The following is a 15,152-nucleotide window of genomic DNA, read 5'->3' as shown; positions in this document are numbered from 1 at the left end:
CAGGCTGGTCTCAAACTCAGGTGATCCGCCCACCTCAGCCTCCCAGAGTTCTGGGATCACAGGCATGAGCCACCGTGCTCAGCCGCAAGAATAGACTTTAGGGGCAACACCCATAGCTCAGTGATTAGGGCACTGGCCACATACACTGAGGCTGGCGGGTTCAAGCCTGGCCCAGGCCTGCTAAACAACAACAACAACTGCAACCAAAAAATAGGCAGGCATTGTGGCGGGTGCCCATAGTCCCAGTTACTTGGGAGGCTGAGACAAGAGAATACCTTAAGCCCAAGAGTTTCAGGTTGCTGTGAGCTGTGACACAACAGCACTCTATCAAGGGTGACACAGTGAGACTGTGCCTCAAAAAAAAAAAAAAAATAGACTTTAGTATTCTCACCACAAATAACTGAGAAGCCTGCAAAGCAACACATTATGTTAATTAGATTGATTTAGCCATTCCCAAATGTATACATAGTTCAAAAAAAAAAAAAAATTTTAATGGGGAGGGAAAATAAGGACTATGCCCATCAATGAATAATAACATTCAGTATTAAGGAAGGTACCAACTTCCACTCAAACATATAGTTTTCAATCTCTATTCTACTTCTATAAATGTGATGACAGTATTTTCATTTCATTCTATTTAACTTATAAGGATAATTAAGACCGAAAATTATGTTACTCTGTTTCTTCCTTAAACACATCCTTGAAAGGGCAAGTTGTTCAAATCATGACGTTGAGTACAAACACAAGTTTCCTTTGCTCCTCAGAATTTGTAATAACAATTGCTCCTAATCACCAGGTCAGCAATAGCAAGAATTTTAGTTTCAAATATACAAGAACTGCAAGTCACTTTAATTAGAGACTATAAGAAAAAGAAAAAATAATGAAAACAGGATCCTCTATGAGGCTATTGTGAATAGAAAGTGAGATGATACGGCAGAGAAGTAGAATTTTACAGCTCCGCCTGGGGAAGGACAAAGGGCTGAGAAAAATTAACTGGGCCTTTGGCTAACAACACTGCCTTCTAGATGCATGTAGTGAGAGGGTTCCGATGCACACAGGCCTGGGGAAGGGCATGAAAAGTGTAACTTTTAAGTCATAAAATCAGAAAAGTTCTGAATTTGGATCAAGGAAAAGATAAAGAGGGGGGAAATGCCTGTGAGTGTGCATATTACCTGTCATAAAACACAACAAGTAGGGTGGTGCCTGTGGCTCAAAGGAGTAGGGCACCAGCCCCATCTACCGGAGGTGGCGGGTTCAAACCCAGCCCCCGCCAAAAACTGCAAAAAAAAAAACACGACAAGTAGACAAAATGTGTTCAAAGTAGAGATTAGAAATATTCTGAAAAGCTCCCTATAGCAAAGGATAGTAAATGAAAATTAATGTAACAATAAACTTGATTCTTAATTTCAAAAGTACAAAATATTGTGATGTCTTTTTTCTTTTTTAGTGGTAAAAGTAAATCTACATGTATAAGCATTTTCATAAGTTATCTCCTGCCACAAGTATCCAACCCAATTGTTTCAATGGAGTCAGAGAAAGTGCCTAGAAAGAGCAAACTTCAGAAACACTACCTGCTGTTCTGTTTAAAAGCCTTTTAGGGACAGTGCCCAGAGCTCCGTGGGTAGGATGCTGGCCACATACACAGAGGCTGGCGAGTTTGAACCCGGCCCGGGCCAGCTAAAATCAACAATGACAACTGCAACAACAAAAAAAAAAATAGCCGGGCGTTGTGGCGGGCGCCTGTAGTCCCAGCTACTTGGGAGGCTGAGGCAAGAGAATTGCTTGAGCCCAAGAGTTTGAGGTTGCCGTGAGCTGTGATGCCACAGCACTCTACCAAGGGTGACATAGTGAGATTCTGTCTCAAAAAAAAAAAATTGGCTTCCTCTTTTTCCGGCTGGAACCATGGAGGGTGTTGAAGAGAAGAAAAAGAAAGTTCCTGCAGTGCCAGAAACCCTTAAGAAAAAGCGAAAGAATTTCGCAGAGCTGAAGATCAAGCGTCTGAGAAAGAAGTGTGCCCAAAAGATGCTTCGAAAGGCAAGGAGGAAGCTTATCTATGAAAAAGCTAAGCATTATCATAAAGAATATAGGCAGATGTACAGAACTGAGATTCGGATGGCTAGGATGGCAAGAAAAGCTGGCAACTTCTATGTACCTGCAGAACCAAAATTGGCATTTGTCATCAGGATCAGAGGTATCAATGGTGTGAGTCCAAAGGTCTGAAAAGTGTTGCAGCTTCTTCGCCTTCTCCAGATCTTCAATGGAACTTTTGTTAAGCTCAACAAGACTTCCAGTAACATTCTGAGGATTGTAGAACCGTATATTGCATGGGGGTACCCAAATCTGAAGTCAGTAAATGAGCTAATCTACAAGCGTGGTTATGGCAAAATCAGTAAGAAACGAATTGCGTTGACTGATAACAGTTTGCTCATCTGCATGGAGGATCTGATTCATGAGATCTATACTGTTCGCAAACGCTTCAAAGAAGCAAATAACTTCTTGTGGCCCTTTAAGTTATCATCTCCACGGGGGGGCAGGGGGAATGAAGAAAAAAATAATCCACTTTGTAGAAGGTGGAGATGCTGGTAACAGGGAAGATCAAATCAACAGGCTTATTAGAAGAATGAACCAAGGTATCTGCCCTGATTGTTTTTGTAATCTGGTCAGTTAACAAACAGTGACTGCTTTCAAAAAAAATTAATTAAAAAGAAAAAATAAGCCTTTTAGAACTATGTATCATTTTTAAATTCCCCCCAAATTTTTATTTCCCATGGCTTTTTCCCCCTAGTTTTTTAGCTACCATTCTAAGGAGCTCTGAGAAATTCTCTAAGCTCTCCCTTAGGGCTTTCCAATAACTTCCCTTGAGTTGCAGAGTCCAAATACAGACACAGTTGAACTTACCTCATGGTTCTTGTGACTACATTAATGCATTCCCTACTATTGCACAGATTTTAAATTACAGTATCCTTTTGGGTTTTTTTTTTTTTGGTTGTAGTTTTTGGTGGTTTGAACCTGCCACCTCCGGTATATGGGGCTGGCCCCTTACCCACTGAGCCACAGGCCCCATCCCTACCATATCTCTTATTGTTCACTGTTTAGCTGGAGCATGTCAATTGCTAGAAGCTAAAAATTTCTGTTTTATATTTGGGCTGTAAATAACTTCCTACCAAACCATGTTATTCTACAGGGCATTTTTTATATTAATTAAGGCTGTTCTTCATTCTAATTCTACTTCCAAGGTGTACTTTCATTTAACAGCCAAAAAATTATTTTAGGTACATGTCAAGTAATGAATGTTCCATTATTCAATGATTAAGCCCTAACAACTTCACTTGCAGAATCATGTATACTTATTCCTAATTATAGGCAAGAAAAATAAGTTTTAGACTTGATCTAGTACCAAGAGGGCAGCCAAAACTGGGGTGAAACATTAAGTGCTTGTGCACACATCATAATAGAGCCAAGTCCCCACGACCTTCCTCAGTGCAGCCCGCTCCTGTGAGAAGCATCACACTGACTACTCAGGGATCTTTGTTTAAAGAAATCTGAGGTCATCTTATCCACCTAGTATACACTGGAAAAACCCAAATTCAAATACCAATAAGTGCCACTCAAATGGTCCAAGTCCCCAACTTGTATCAATTCATTCATCGATTTTGGTGCTGCTGCTATTATCGATCATTATTAAGAAAGAACCTGGCAGAACCGACGGATTCTAATCCAAAAGCATCTCATTTTGACCAATTTCACAATGTATTCAAAGTAACAGAAATACCTAAGTAGTTTATCATCTATATAACTTGACCTCATCATCGTTCATGGTATTGTATTTGGACATTTTTTTTTTTAATCTAGAAAAAATTCCAAATGGACTTGACCAAGGTAAAAAAGTTTGGACCATCTGGGAAGAAAGTCCAATCCATCTGTCAGCTCACATTTATCCTCAAAAGCATAGATTCTACCAATATAACATAAATTGATATTTGAAAGCAATGTCAAAAAACGGAAAGTATAACTGTTCTGTGATCTCAAGCTTTAAAAGGTGGCAAGCCATGAATATGGAAATCTTCATCTGCCTTGGTCTCCACTAAAATCTATTCCCGGCACAGCAGCTAGAGTGAGCACTTTAAAATGAGAGTCACGTCATGTCATTCCTGTGCTCAAAGCTTAGACTGGTTCCCCGTCGTACTCGGAGGTGGCCAGGTCCCTCTACCACACTGCACACCCCAGTCTTCTCATCTCTCTCCTGGCCCGGCCTCAGGCTCTTTGCACGTGCTTCCCTTTTTGTCCGAGTGTACTTACGGACACTCTACCTCGTCTCAGTCAGGTGGTGGCTCAAACGGACCTCAGGGAGGCCTCCCCTGACGAACCCAGCTAAAGCAGCAACGCCCTAGCCTCTCCTTTCCTTGCTTTTCTGTTTGTTTGTTTGTTTTACATAGCACTTCTTACATCTGTTATACCATACTTTCACTTATTAATTCATTTATAGTCTGTCTCCCCTGTTTAGAATGTAAACTCCACAAGGACAGAAATGTTTGTATTTCTTCACTTCTATACCCCATAAGAACACTACTGGGCACAAATCAGTCATCCGATACATAGACACTAACTAGATGGGGTTAAATATCATCTATTTGTTAGCTTTTCTGCCTCCTCCCACTTGCACATAAGCTCTATGAGGATGGGGACTCGTGCTTTCCACTTGTACACATCTAGCACCTAAAACAGAACAAGAAATGTCGCTGGCACTCAAATCTTTTTCGTATGGATCCTCATTAGATTGCTTTGGCAGCGAACAGAAGGAAAATTGCAACTAAGAACTACCCATTCTCAACATCTTGCTTGGCGATGAAATAAGGGAACCCAGTGATTATTGGAATCATCCACATTTTCACTTAAAAAAATACATACCTATATTTTGTACATAATCCAAAGTACAATTAAAAACCACAAATGACAGGAAAGAGTAGTGAGGAAACATAAATGTTTCCTTGGTGATAAGAAATGGACTTCGATAGTACAAAACCGTCAAATTATACAATGAAAACAAATTCACTTTCATTTTCTCTAACATTTTTCTTCTACCATTAATCAATTATTAAAGGCTTTTTTGAAAAGAGCTTTAGCCCTTTATTTCTCTTTCCAATATTAAAGCTAATTTGTAACATTGAATTATGTGACATTTACTTTCTTGACAATCATTTGAAAAAACAAAGTTTTTTTGTGGTTGTTGTTTTCTTCTGCACAAAACTCAGATCACTGAAAATGAGGATGGTAAGAAATGTGGCTACTAAAACAAATGTGAAATGATCAAGATGAAGCGCTCTCTTTCAAGATTAGGTGAAAACTCTTTGTTTGCAGCAAAGATGCTATGGACTCTGAGTGACAGGGAGCAAAGCAGAAATTCCTGCTGGTGCTTCCCTTGAGGCTGAGACAAAGTCCTTTCAGTCAACCAAACTAATCAGGAAACACAAATACCAAAAGGTCTTTCACCCTTGCTGTGATTGCCCCAGGCAAAGCCAGAAGGTCAGTAGTGCTATACATTCATTTCCTGACCCCTCTTGAACTTAGTATATTGGGTCAAAATGGATTACAGTTTACTTTAAATCTAGAGCAATGGATCTATAGCTTTACCTAGTTTCACAGACAAATCCATAGGATGAACTCAGTACTTGTAAAGGATAAGAATTACCGTATTCCTTTCAAAAATGCCCAGTTAATTTCAGAATGTAAAGAGGTCAGCACATTCCTTCAAAAAGGCTTAAGCACTTCCTAATTCTGGAACTAGACTCTTAAAGGCTGAAATTCATATATTGACAGTATTCCTAGAAGCATACTTTATATATCTGCTTACAAAATCATAATGTAAGGTCTAGAGGACAAGAAATAAAACATGAATTTCTTTTCCTCTTATTTTACGAGAATGTCACAAGCACAGCCAGGACTGGGCAGGTACAGGCCAGGGAGAGCCCTAACCAATCTCACAGCACAGGACAGCGAATTCAAACTGTGGTGTGTGCAGCCTGCGGTTCCACAGAGGAGCTTGAGGGGCAGCCGCTGAGTGCTAAGGAGGGGACCAGCATGATGCCCTGGGTCACTCACCGCGCCACCAAATAAGAGGTCACTCACCTTGTCACCTCTCTTAATATTTGGCATGTTGGCATTCTACAAAATATCACATTTTTTTAAAAAGGCTTTTGCTGCTTTAAAAAAAAAAAAAAGCCTGAAAACTAACAGAGGTTTTAGAGTCAAGGAGACCAGAATTCCAATTCTAAATGTGTTGAGAGAGGAGTAGAGATGATCACACTCTGCCAACAATCAGTGTCTAGTAAGTGGTAATTATTTTTGTCTATTAAAGAGTAGTACTAAAGGTATTAAAGGAGTAGTCCTCAAAATACAGCCATGAACCACGTCACTATAATGTGATGTGACACTATATAACCTTTATTTGATCAGGTCATCCCTTGGCCAAATATAAAAATGCCCCTTGTAGGTACCAAAGGCGCAGTACCCAGGAACCAAGGACCTTCCATACAAGGAAGGAGAGGAGGGAGAGGGGGTGGGGAGAGATGAGAGAAGGGAGGCTATGAGGGAAGGAGGAAGAAGAGAGGCCTGGAAAGGGGCACAAAGAGAAAAAGAATAAAAGCCGTGGCTCACACCTGTAATCCTAGCCGTCTGGTGGATCACCAGAGCTCAGGAGTTTGAGACCAGCCTGAGCAAAAGCCAGACCTCATCTCTAAAAAGTAGCCAGGCATATGGTGGGTGCCTGTTGTCCCAGCTTCTTGGGAGGCTGAGGCAAGAGCATCTCTTAAGCCAAAGAGTATGAGGTTGCTGTGAGCTATGACATCACTGCACTCTACCCAGGGCACCAGAGTGAGACTCTGTCTCGAAAATAAATAAATAAAAAGAAAAATAGAAAAAGAATAAAAGAAAAAAGAGCGAGCTCCAAACCATGAAAAGAAAATGACAAAATAAAAATGAATACACAGTTGCCCCAAGTAAGGCATGATACTCAAGAATTCTGGTTTCATAAAAATGTTGTTATATGCTTAAATTATTTGTAGGTTAGAGTTCTTTACTTCACATAAAAGTATGAAGAACACAAACCACCACAGAGAAATCCCAACCAACTTCAATTTAGGTAACGCGCTGTCTTCTGTGTTTGATTCCTTTCCGTCTTCCTCAAGTTGAGGGCATCCTCCTCGTGTCCCCTCACACCACAGTGAGAAGCAATGGCAGAAGCTGCCCACAAGACTGAGGGGAGGGACCCTGTGCCCAGGGATCAGAAGATCCATGATCTTCCTCAGCCGGGCTTCCCAGATGCCCGCCAAACTCCTGGAGAGTGTCATCATGAATCACTCACCGAGGGCCATTAGCCACTGCCAGGGCTCCCCTCCACGCCACGGCTGTACAAAGGAAGGGGCCGCAATGGTCAGACAAGAGGGGAGGAGGCCCACCTGCTTTATCTTGTTCCGGGAGTTGGTGATTCGCTCCGTGATGCTCTGGTACGTGCGGATGGCAGTCGTCAGTTCTGTGTAGTGCTGCACAATCAGATCGTCCAGGTCGCGGTCGCATTTCTCATAGGCCTCTTCAAGGCGACCCTTCTCATTTTCTCTGTCTTCAACATCATCACTGGTAGACAGAGTCCTGATAAAGGCAGAATATATCAAGCTGAGTAAAACTAAAGGCAAAAAGCAACAGGAAAGTGACTTAGTACGTCAGCACATTCATCTTCCTATGTAGGAACTGAAATCGGTTACTAATAGAAAACACAAAAGCACCTTCATAGGAAATTCCATTAGGCCACGTATGTGGACTGCTGGGTTGCCCATCCCAGGAGCCATTCCCACCACTATCTCCTCGGCATTGGAGCTCATTCTAATCAGACAGCAGGCAAGTGTGAATTTTGCAAGAAGCTAAGAAGCTCTTGATTTGAGTCAATCTTGATATTAATAATAATTCCATTCCCTTACCAAAAACAAGTCTACCCAATGAGACCTAACAATAATTCTAGAAATAACTTTTTTTTGAGACAGAGTCTCACTCTGTCACCCTGGGTAGAGTCCATGGCATCACTATAGCTCACAGCAACCTCAAACTCCTGAGCTCAAGCAATCCTCCTGCCTCAGCCTCCCAAGTAGCTGGGATTACAGACATGCACCGTCATACTCAGCTAGTTTCTTCTAATTTTTTAGTAGAGGCAGGGTCTTGCTCTTTCTCAGAGCTGGTTTCAAACTCCCCAGCTCAAGCAATTCTCCCTCTTCCAAGAGTGCTAGGATTATAGGCATGAGCCACCATGCTGTGAGCTATGACATCACGGCAAATCACTTTCTTACAAGAAGAATAACAAGAAAATGTCCCTTTTCCCAATCCTAGACATTGTCATACAAAACTAAGACAATCAAGCACTTCAGCCATCTTGTGACCGTGGAAGGAACACTAAAAGCAACACCAAACTACTGCTATCAGGTCATGGGGTCCCTGAAACAGCCAGCCCTGCAGCTGCCTTACCCTCAGGACACCTTGGGAAAGAAAATAAATATCCACTTTCAGCTGGTCTTCTTTTATATATAGCTGAAGTGCACTGATAATATACATATATTAAGGAACCACCTTCCAAAAAGCCCATGCAAATGACCTGAATTTGGTAGAGCCCCAGCAGCCTGGAAATAAGGTCATATTAAATCTAAAATCAATAACAGCAGCAATAATCTAAGCTATACTACAAAACAGTCCCTACATTTACCGGTCTTCAAAAAGCATTAACAAGCTTGATATGAATCAACAATCGCCAAGGAATGAGATGGATATACTTATTAAAAATATTTCAATAACTTAGTTTGATACATGGACCACAGATCTTTGTTTCCTCTATTATCTTCTCTGGATAATTTTTTTAATTTAGTATTATAATCAGTAACAAAGAAACCTTTTCCTCTTATCTTTCCTCCTGTGGTAATTTAGAGTTTCATTAAATTCCCTCGGATTTGTCAGCTTATACATTCAGCCTAGTTTATTTCATTTATCTTTTATAATTTAGGGAGGGGGATATTTCAGGCTTTCGAAGATGGATGCAATCAATTATAAGTCCATCATTAGAACTGCTTTCAGAGACGGTCTGTCTGCAAATCAATCACATATCCACTTCTAGGTATTTGCAAGCAAAATACTGTACAACAGTCTTCTCCAAATTGTCATTTAGAGCAAAAAGATCTTAATTCATGAACCACACAATATGTAAAAATTATTTTTCAATTTAGAGGGAAATTCAGGGAAACTGACATCAATCTAACCTCCAAAAAGAGTTTTGTAAATGTGTTAAGGACGCCAAGATATCGGGTGTAGCATGAAGGGGAGAGAGGTGGAAAGAAATGAAAGAAAAAAAGGCAACGCAAGAAAAGGCAAAAGCTGCTCAGGACAGTGTGAAATACTCGGGAAAGAAACATTCCCGGGAACACAGACTTGAATCAAGGCCTTTTCCATACCTGATCCTGTGTCGTCTTCTCTAAACTGGTGATCCTGATCTGAAACCAGGCTATGTCCCAGATTACTTTCAGGTAGAGAATACCACATAAGTGTTTGACTCTTCAAGTAAATCAGCTTCGACAATTTAGCTACCAAGATTCCCTGCAATACTTATGTACAGAGTACTCTGGCACATCTTCCTTTTGTTTCTATGATACACAACTTTGCTCTTTAAATCTGAAACCCTCCAGGCTGTTAATTGAAAGTAAAGCACAATCAGAGAATGCCTCCAATTTGTCAACTGTCCCAAAGGTAACAGTTCCTAGATATTTAACTCTATTATTTCTCCTTGTAACAACAACCACAGAATTGTCAACGCTATGCGCATCAGTCTGCCATCGTCACAACACTTTTCATGATTTCCTCTCCACTACCATTTGAGGAAGGAGACGTGCCAGACATTTCACGTTGTTTAACCTAACTAGCCGGAATTACCATTAAGGAAAATGTCAGGCCCAGAGAGGACACGTTCTCTGACCTCAGCTGTCACTGTTAATACATTACTGGATCATTAGGAGTTATTTAGGAAATAGAAAGGGTTACTAAAATGAAGATTAGAGAGTAAATTGGGTCTATAGGGGGTTTTCACACCTATTTTCTTTTCAAGAAAATATTTATACAAGAAATAGCCCGTGCCACATTTGCCCTACATTTGAGATTCATTCCCTTGATGTAAACTGGGAAGAATAACATTTTGTCTTTTGTCAAAAATACTTACATTATAGAACTCTGCAAGTAAAAAAAATCATTATAAAGGTTTTTTAATTAGAAAAAAGAAAAGCAGCAAGAAAAATAATAATAGTCTCTAACATTTAGAGAGGCTTATTAGCTGCCAAGAACCAGCTGTGTGGTGCATTTTATATAATAGAATGTATATTTAATTCTCATAACTGCTCTTTGCAGCAGGTCCTATTATTATGACTGCCCCTCCCTTTTAGAGATGAAACAGCTGAGATTTGAAGAGGTAAAATTAATTTGCCCCACCTCACACAATGAGGGAAGGGCTAGCACAGGTATTTAAAATTCAGGTTGGTCTGTTTTCAGATTATGCCTCTAACCACCACAAGGTCATGGTCTCTATAGGCAGATGGCCTGGTTTAGAATCCTGGCTCCACCATATTTAGTACCCATATGACCTTGGTAATGGAATCACATTTTGCTCATCTACAAAATGAAGAAAATAAGCTATATTCCTTATAGGGTCGTTAGTAAGAATTAAATGAGATGAAACAAGGCCTGATGTATCCTTAGCACTCAACGGATGGTGGTAGTGGTTGTTAGCTATTACTGTTTAGAAACAATAGTGCTAGTAGCAGCAGCAAAGGTAGTACCGTTTTTCCATAATATAATAAAAAGTACATCCTCTGGAGACAAAGGTTCAAATCCCACCACCCCCAAATATTAGATTATTTGACTCTGGGCATTAGACCTAACCTCTCTGATCCTCTGTTCACTCCTTAATATCAGAATTGTGAAGTCTGAGATTTTATCCCACTTACAAGCTAATGAAGTTAGTCTGCCAGTTTCGTGGGTGCTGGTAGAAGAAACAGAACTTCCCAGTCAGGGACTATGGACTTCAGCGTATTTGTATCAGCTCCCCTTCCTTCCAAGTCCCATGGGGGTTAGGCAGATGCCCAAATGGATGCCTGCCCACACAAGCAGGTACCGGAGAATTCTGAGCTCATAAAACCCAATCATTTATACTGGGCTCCCAGCCTTTCCTCTGGAAGGAGAGACTATCTCTATCTTGTGACACTGTTTACTAAACAAACATCCCTGACAAGCAGAGTCTAAAAGGGCACTCAGTGCTTTGCTCACAAGAACTTTGGAAATCTAGCATGCCCAAAGTTTCCCAACAATAATGACACCTAAGTCACTGGGTTCCTTCAATGAATGATATCATGGTGCCAAGCACTAGCAAGCAGCATATAAAGATTCATTTCCAAGCTCTGTTTTCTTCTGTGCAAGATGAGGCCAGAAATACAGTTTCCAACAATAAATGTTTGCAAAATGCATAAATGATAGGCCATAAAAGCTACAACAGCAAACTTACTCTAGGCAGAAAGTTCTCAGGCATGACAGTAAATCCCAGCAAATTTCAGCACGGGATTCCCTTACTTTAAACCAGTCACTTGGCCTGACCCGACAGCAGGGTGGAAAGGAACACTTGTCATCCAGCTTGCCCCACCAGCCAGGCCAGAACCCTCTCCTCAGCCTTCTAATCCTCCATAAGATGCAAATTCACTGGCTCACCAAGCAGTTCATTGCCATTTTGAATAGCTCTTGTTATAAAGCCTTTCATTAAAATAAAATCAGCCTCATTATAATTTCTACCCATTGATCCTAGTTCCATCTTTTAAAGTAACACAAAATATGTCTATTCCCTCTTCCATAAGATTTCCTTTTAAATGATGAAGGGCCCTAATTCTTTCTTTCTGAGTTGAACATCTCCACCTTCTCTGACTGTCTCTGCCAAGCCACCTTCCTTCCTACCTTCCTCACATAGAGCTTTGCTAATGGCCAGGCATTAACTTAAGTGGTTTGAACATAATAATTCATTTATTTCTGAAAACAACCTTCAGAGGTAGCTACCAACATTATCCTCCTTTTAGAGATTGAGTTGTTTATTCAAGACACAGTCTACAAGTAGCAGAGCCCCACCTCAAACCTGACTCTGGCTCCAGAATCCAGCTCTTTATGTCTTCATCATCTCGCCTGTCTTGCTCGGAACTGAACACAACATACTTCCAAACAGAAAAACGTTTTGTATCCAACAGCATGAACACTATAATTCTAATAATCTAGCCTAAAACTACATTGCATTTCTTAAAATACAAAGTCCAAAAATTATCCAAGATCCCTTTGACAACTAAATGCTGACAAACCAGCCCTCACCCTCTACCTGTGAAATTTTAAAACTAAATGCAGACGTTTCCATGTATCCACTGCCCTACGTACTGGCTAGAGAAGGTGAAAGCCCTGGATACACGTCACTGAGTGTCTGCAATACAACAGACCACACAGCGGCTATTTTGCATGCACAATCTTCTATAAAACAATCCTCAAAATAGTCTGGCATGACCCCCCTTTTTACAGAGACTCAGAGAGGCAATGTAATTTACACACATGCACATAGCTAATAATATCAGAGATGGAACTGAAGCTAAGGAGACTGGCCTCCAAGGCTCTTTTACTATATGTTATATCATCCTATCTCTCCTGCCTTCAACTCCTGTGCTGCGGGACCGCATTCTAAATCATGCTACAGTTGATGTGTAAAGAGAATAGTGTACAGCTGGAGACGAGGCAGAGCACCAAAAGCAGGTTTTCTAGAAATAACAGTCTTAAATCTGGACAAGAAGGCTTAAAACCATGAGCTAAAAGATACGACCAAAGGGCAAATGGCTTAAAGTTGCCACCCAGTCGCACCCAAGTTACTAAATCAACCTGGATTTTTTTTTTCCATTCTTATGGCAGAATGATTATGATTTACAAACTATTGTCAAATTTATGGAACAACATAAAAGACTAAACTAGATTCTACTTAGCTGGACACAGAGACATTTCTGATCACTAAGAACTTTTCAGTAAGACAGCTCTGATATTTTGCATGATGAATTACATCTTTAACCAGGACAAATCAATCCCCAGGATAGAATGTATTTACCTAATGGGCTGAAAAGACCATGGTACCCATGTTAATAATACCTAGTAGGAACAGGCAAGTGTGTTACCTGGCTCCAGCAGATTCACAGTCATCAGCCCCAAGAGAGTTTTACAAACAAGCATAAATAACTAGAGATCTAAAATTGAATTCTTCTGTTTCCTTTTTTATACCAGCTTCTGTATTTCAGTGCGGCCAAATATTTTGAAAGGAAAATAACTAGTCACCATCACCGGTTCCTTCCATGGAGCAATTTTGCTTTCACTTTGGACTTAATAGAGTAATGGAGTCCAGACAGGTGAAAAGTACATAAAAGTCGATATTATGTTTAAAGACAAAAAGATCAAATAAAAGAAAAAACACAACTATGAAAATAAGGTCGGTCACCAAAAGGTGAGCCCATCACTCAAGAGGAACAGTAAATTTCTACCAAAGACTGAAAAAAAAGATGCAAAAAGAAAAAACACGAATTTAGAGTACCACCCTTAGGAATACACCAGAAGAGTTTCCTGTTATACTACCCTCATCAAATATGTCAAACGAGACATCTATATAAACCAGCCGTTCTCAACCTGTGGGTCGTGACCCCTTTGTAACAATGAAAATATATTGTGGCATTAGGAAGGTTGAGAACCACTGATATAAACCTTAAAGAAACACAGTTTCTGGAATGAAAATACCCAGATTCAAAGAAAGCTCTGCAATGTTCAAGCTGTCTGACCTTCAGCAAGTGACTTCACCTCTCTGGGTCTGTTGGGTTTTTTTTTTTGTAAAAGTGGCAAGATAATAAGAATACCTGCCTGGCTGTGATGTTGTCAGGACTGCAGAGGTATTTAAATGTACTTTGAAAAGTGCAGAAGTGGCTGATAAATTATTAGGAACAAAATAAATAATCTATGAATCACAATAATGTCATTAGCCTAAATCCCCCAAAACCTCCCCTTTCTTAAGTGCCTGAGGATATTGATTTATGAACTGTGATCAGTATCTCAGTATCTTTTCTCTATATTCTCACAGTGCCTGCCTGGTCCATAAAGTGCTTAGTAAAAGGTAAATAATTAGCAGCAGCAAGATGCAGGATCTGGAGAGGTCAGAGAGGACAGTCCCCTGCCTTAGGAAACAATTCCTACTAAACTTCCAACTAAACACAAGGAAATATCTGTTCGAAAATATCTATGCAAGGACAAATAGTTACAGTGACCTGTTTTAATTCACTGAGCAACTACTTTTTCCGCGCCAAGTACAGTTCTAAGTGGCTTCAGCTACAGCTGGGAACAGAACCCATCCCTCCCTCCTGAAGCTGGCATTCCAGGGAGGGAAGCCTGCAGAGAGTGGCTGCGGCAGCAACCAAGGCAGACTGGGAGGACAGGGGCTATGTCACACAGTCCAGGGAGGGCCTCTCAGATAAAGACGGCATTGGAACAGAGCTTACTAGGAAGTCAAGGCAGACAGGGCACTATCTGAGGACCCTGATTGCAGAGAGAACAGCCCCTGAAGCTGTCATTGTAGGAGGTCTGACAATTAAGTCTGCGAACTTACCACTGTGCTTGGTGTGGAAGTTAGCTAAGCTAAACTCTCAGAGTGGGGCCTTGCCTCAAGGGGAAAGCGAGATGAGCCATTCTCAGAGGGCTAATCAAGACCACTGAAGACAAAGGAGCCCGGAGGCGCCCCAACAAGGCAAAGTCATTACCACTATCCCTGCACAGGAGAGTCAGCAGGCAGGTGGGGCTAAATCCTACACCAGAGTTAAATCCTTTGAATTCCCGATGGGCAGTTAGATTAGGGAACCTGGCTGGCTTGCCCCAGGGGAATGAAATTTATTCTCCCCCTTCCTAAATACCTTATCTGCAGTTGTTGACAACTCCCTAGGTATATTCCCTCTTTACCCAATCTTCCTGGGGGTTTGGGATTCTTCCAATCCTGTTAGAATTTTGACACCTTTACATTTTGCATATACACTTTGTGT

At 40.8% G+C, this 15,152-nt stretch overlaps 1 protein-coding gene across 2 annotated transcripts in view; it reads right to left on the bottom strand.

Annotated features, from left to right (window-relative positions):
• Positions 1–15,152, bottom strand: part of EXOC4 (exocyst complex component 4) — an 849,353-nt gene that overhangs the window by 818,220 nt on the left and 15,981 nt on the right. For both annotated transcript variants that reach the window (XM_053608803.1, XM_053608804.1), the window contains exon 2: positions 7,455–7,644. In XM_053608803.1, the coding sequence (XP_053464778.1) occupies positions 7,455–7,644 (190 nt within the window). The remainder of the gene's footprint in view (positions 1–7,454; positions 7,645–15,152) is intronic.

This window comes from Nycticebus coucang, chromosome 11, assembly GCF_027406575.1.
Source record: "Nycticebus coucang isolate mNycCou1 chromosome 11, mNycCou1.pri, whole genome shotgun sequence".
In the NCBI taxonomy this organism is placed as follows: domain Eukaryota; kingdom Metazoa; phylum Chordata; class Mammalia; order Primates; family Lorisidae; genus Nycticebus; species Nycticebus coucang.
The sequence above is the reverse complement of the archived record's forward strand: the minus strand, read 5'-3'. Positions and strand labels throughout refer to the sequence as shown.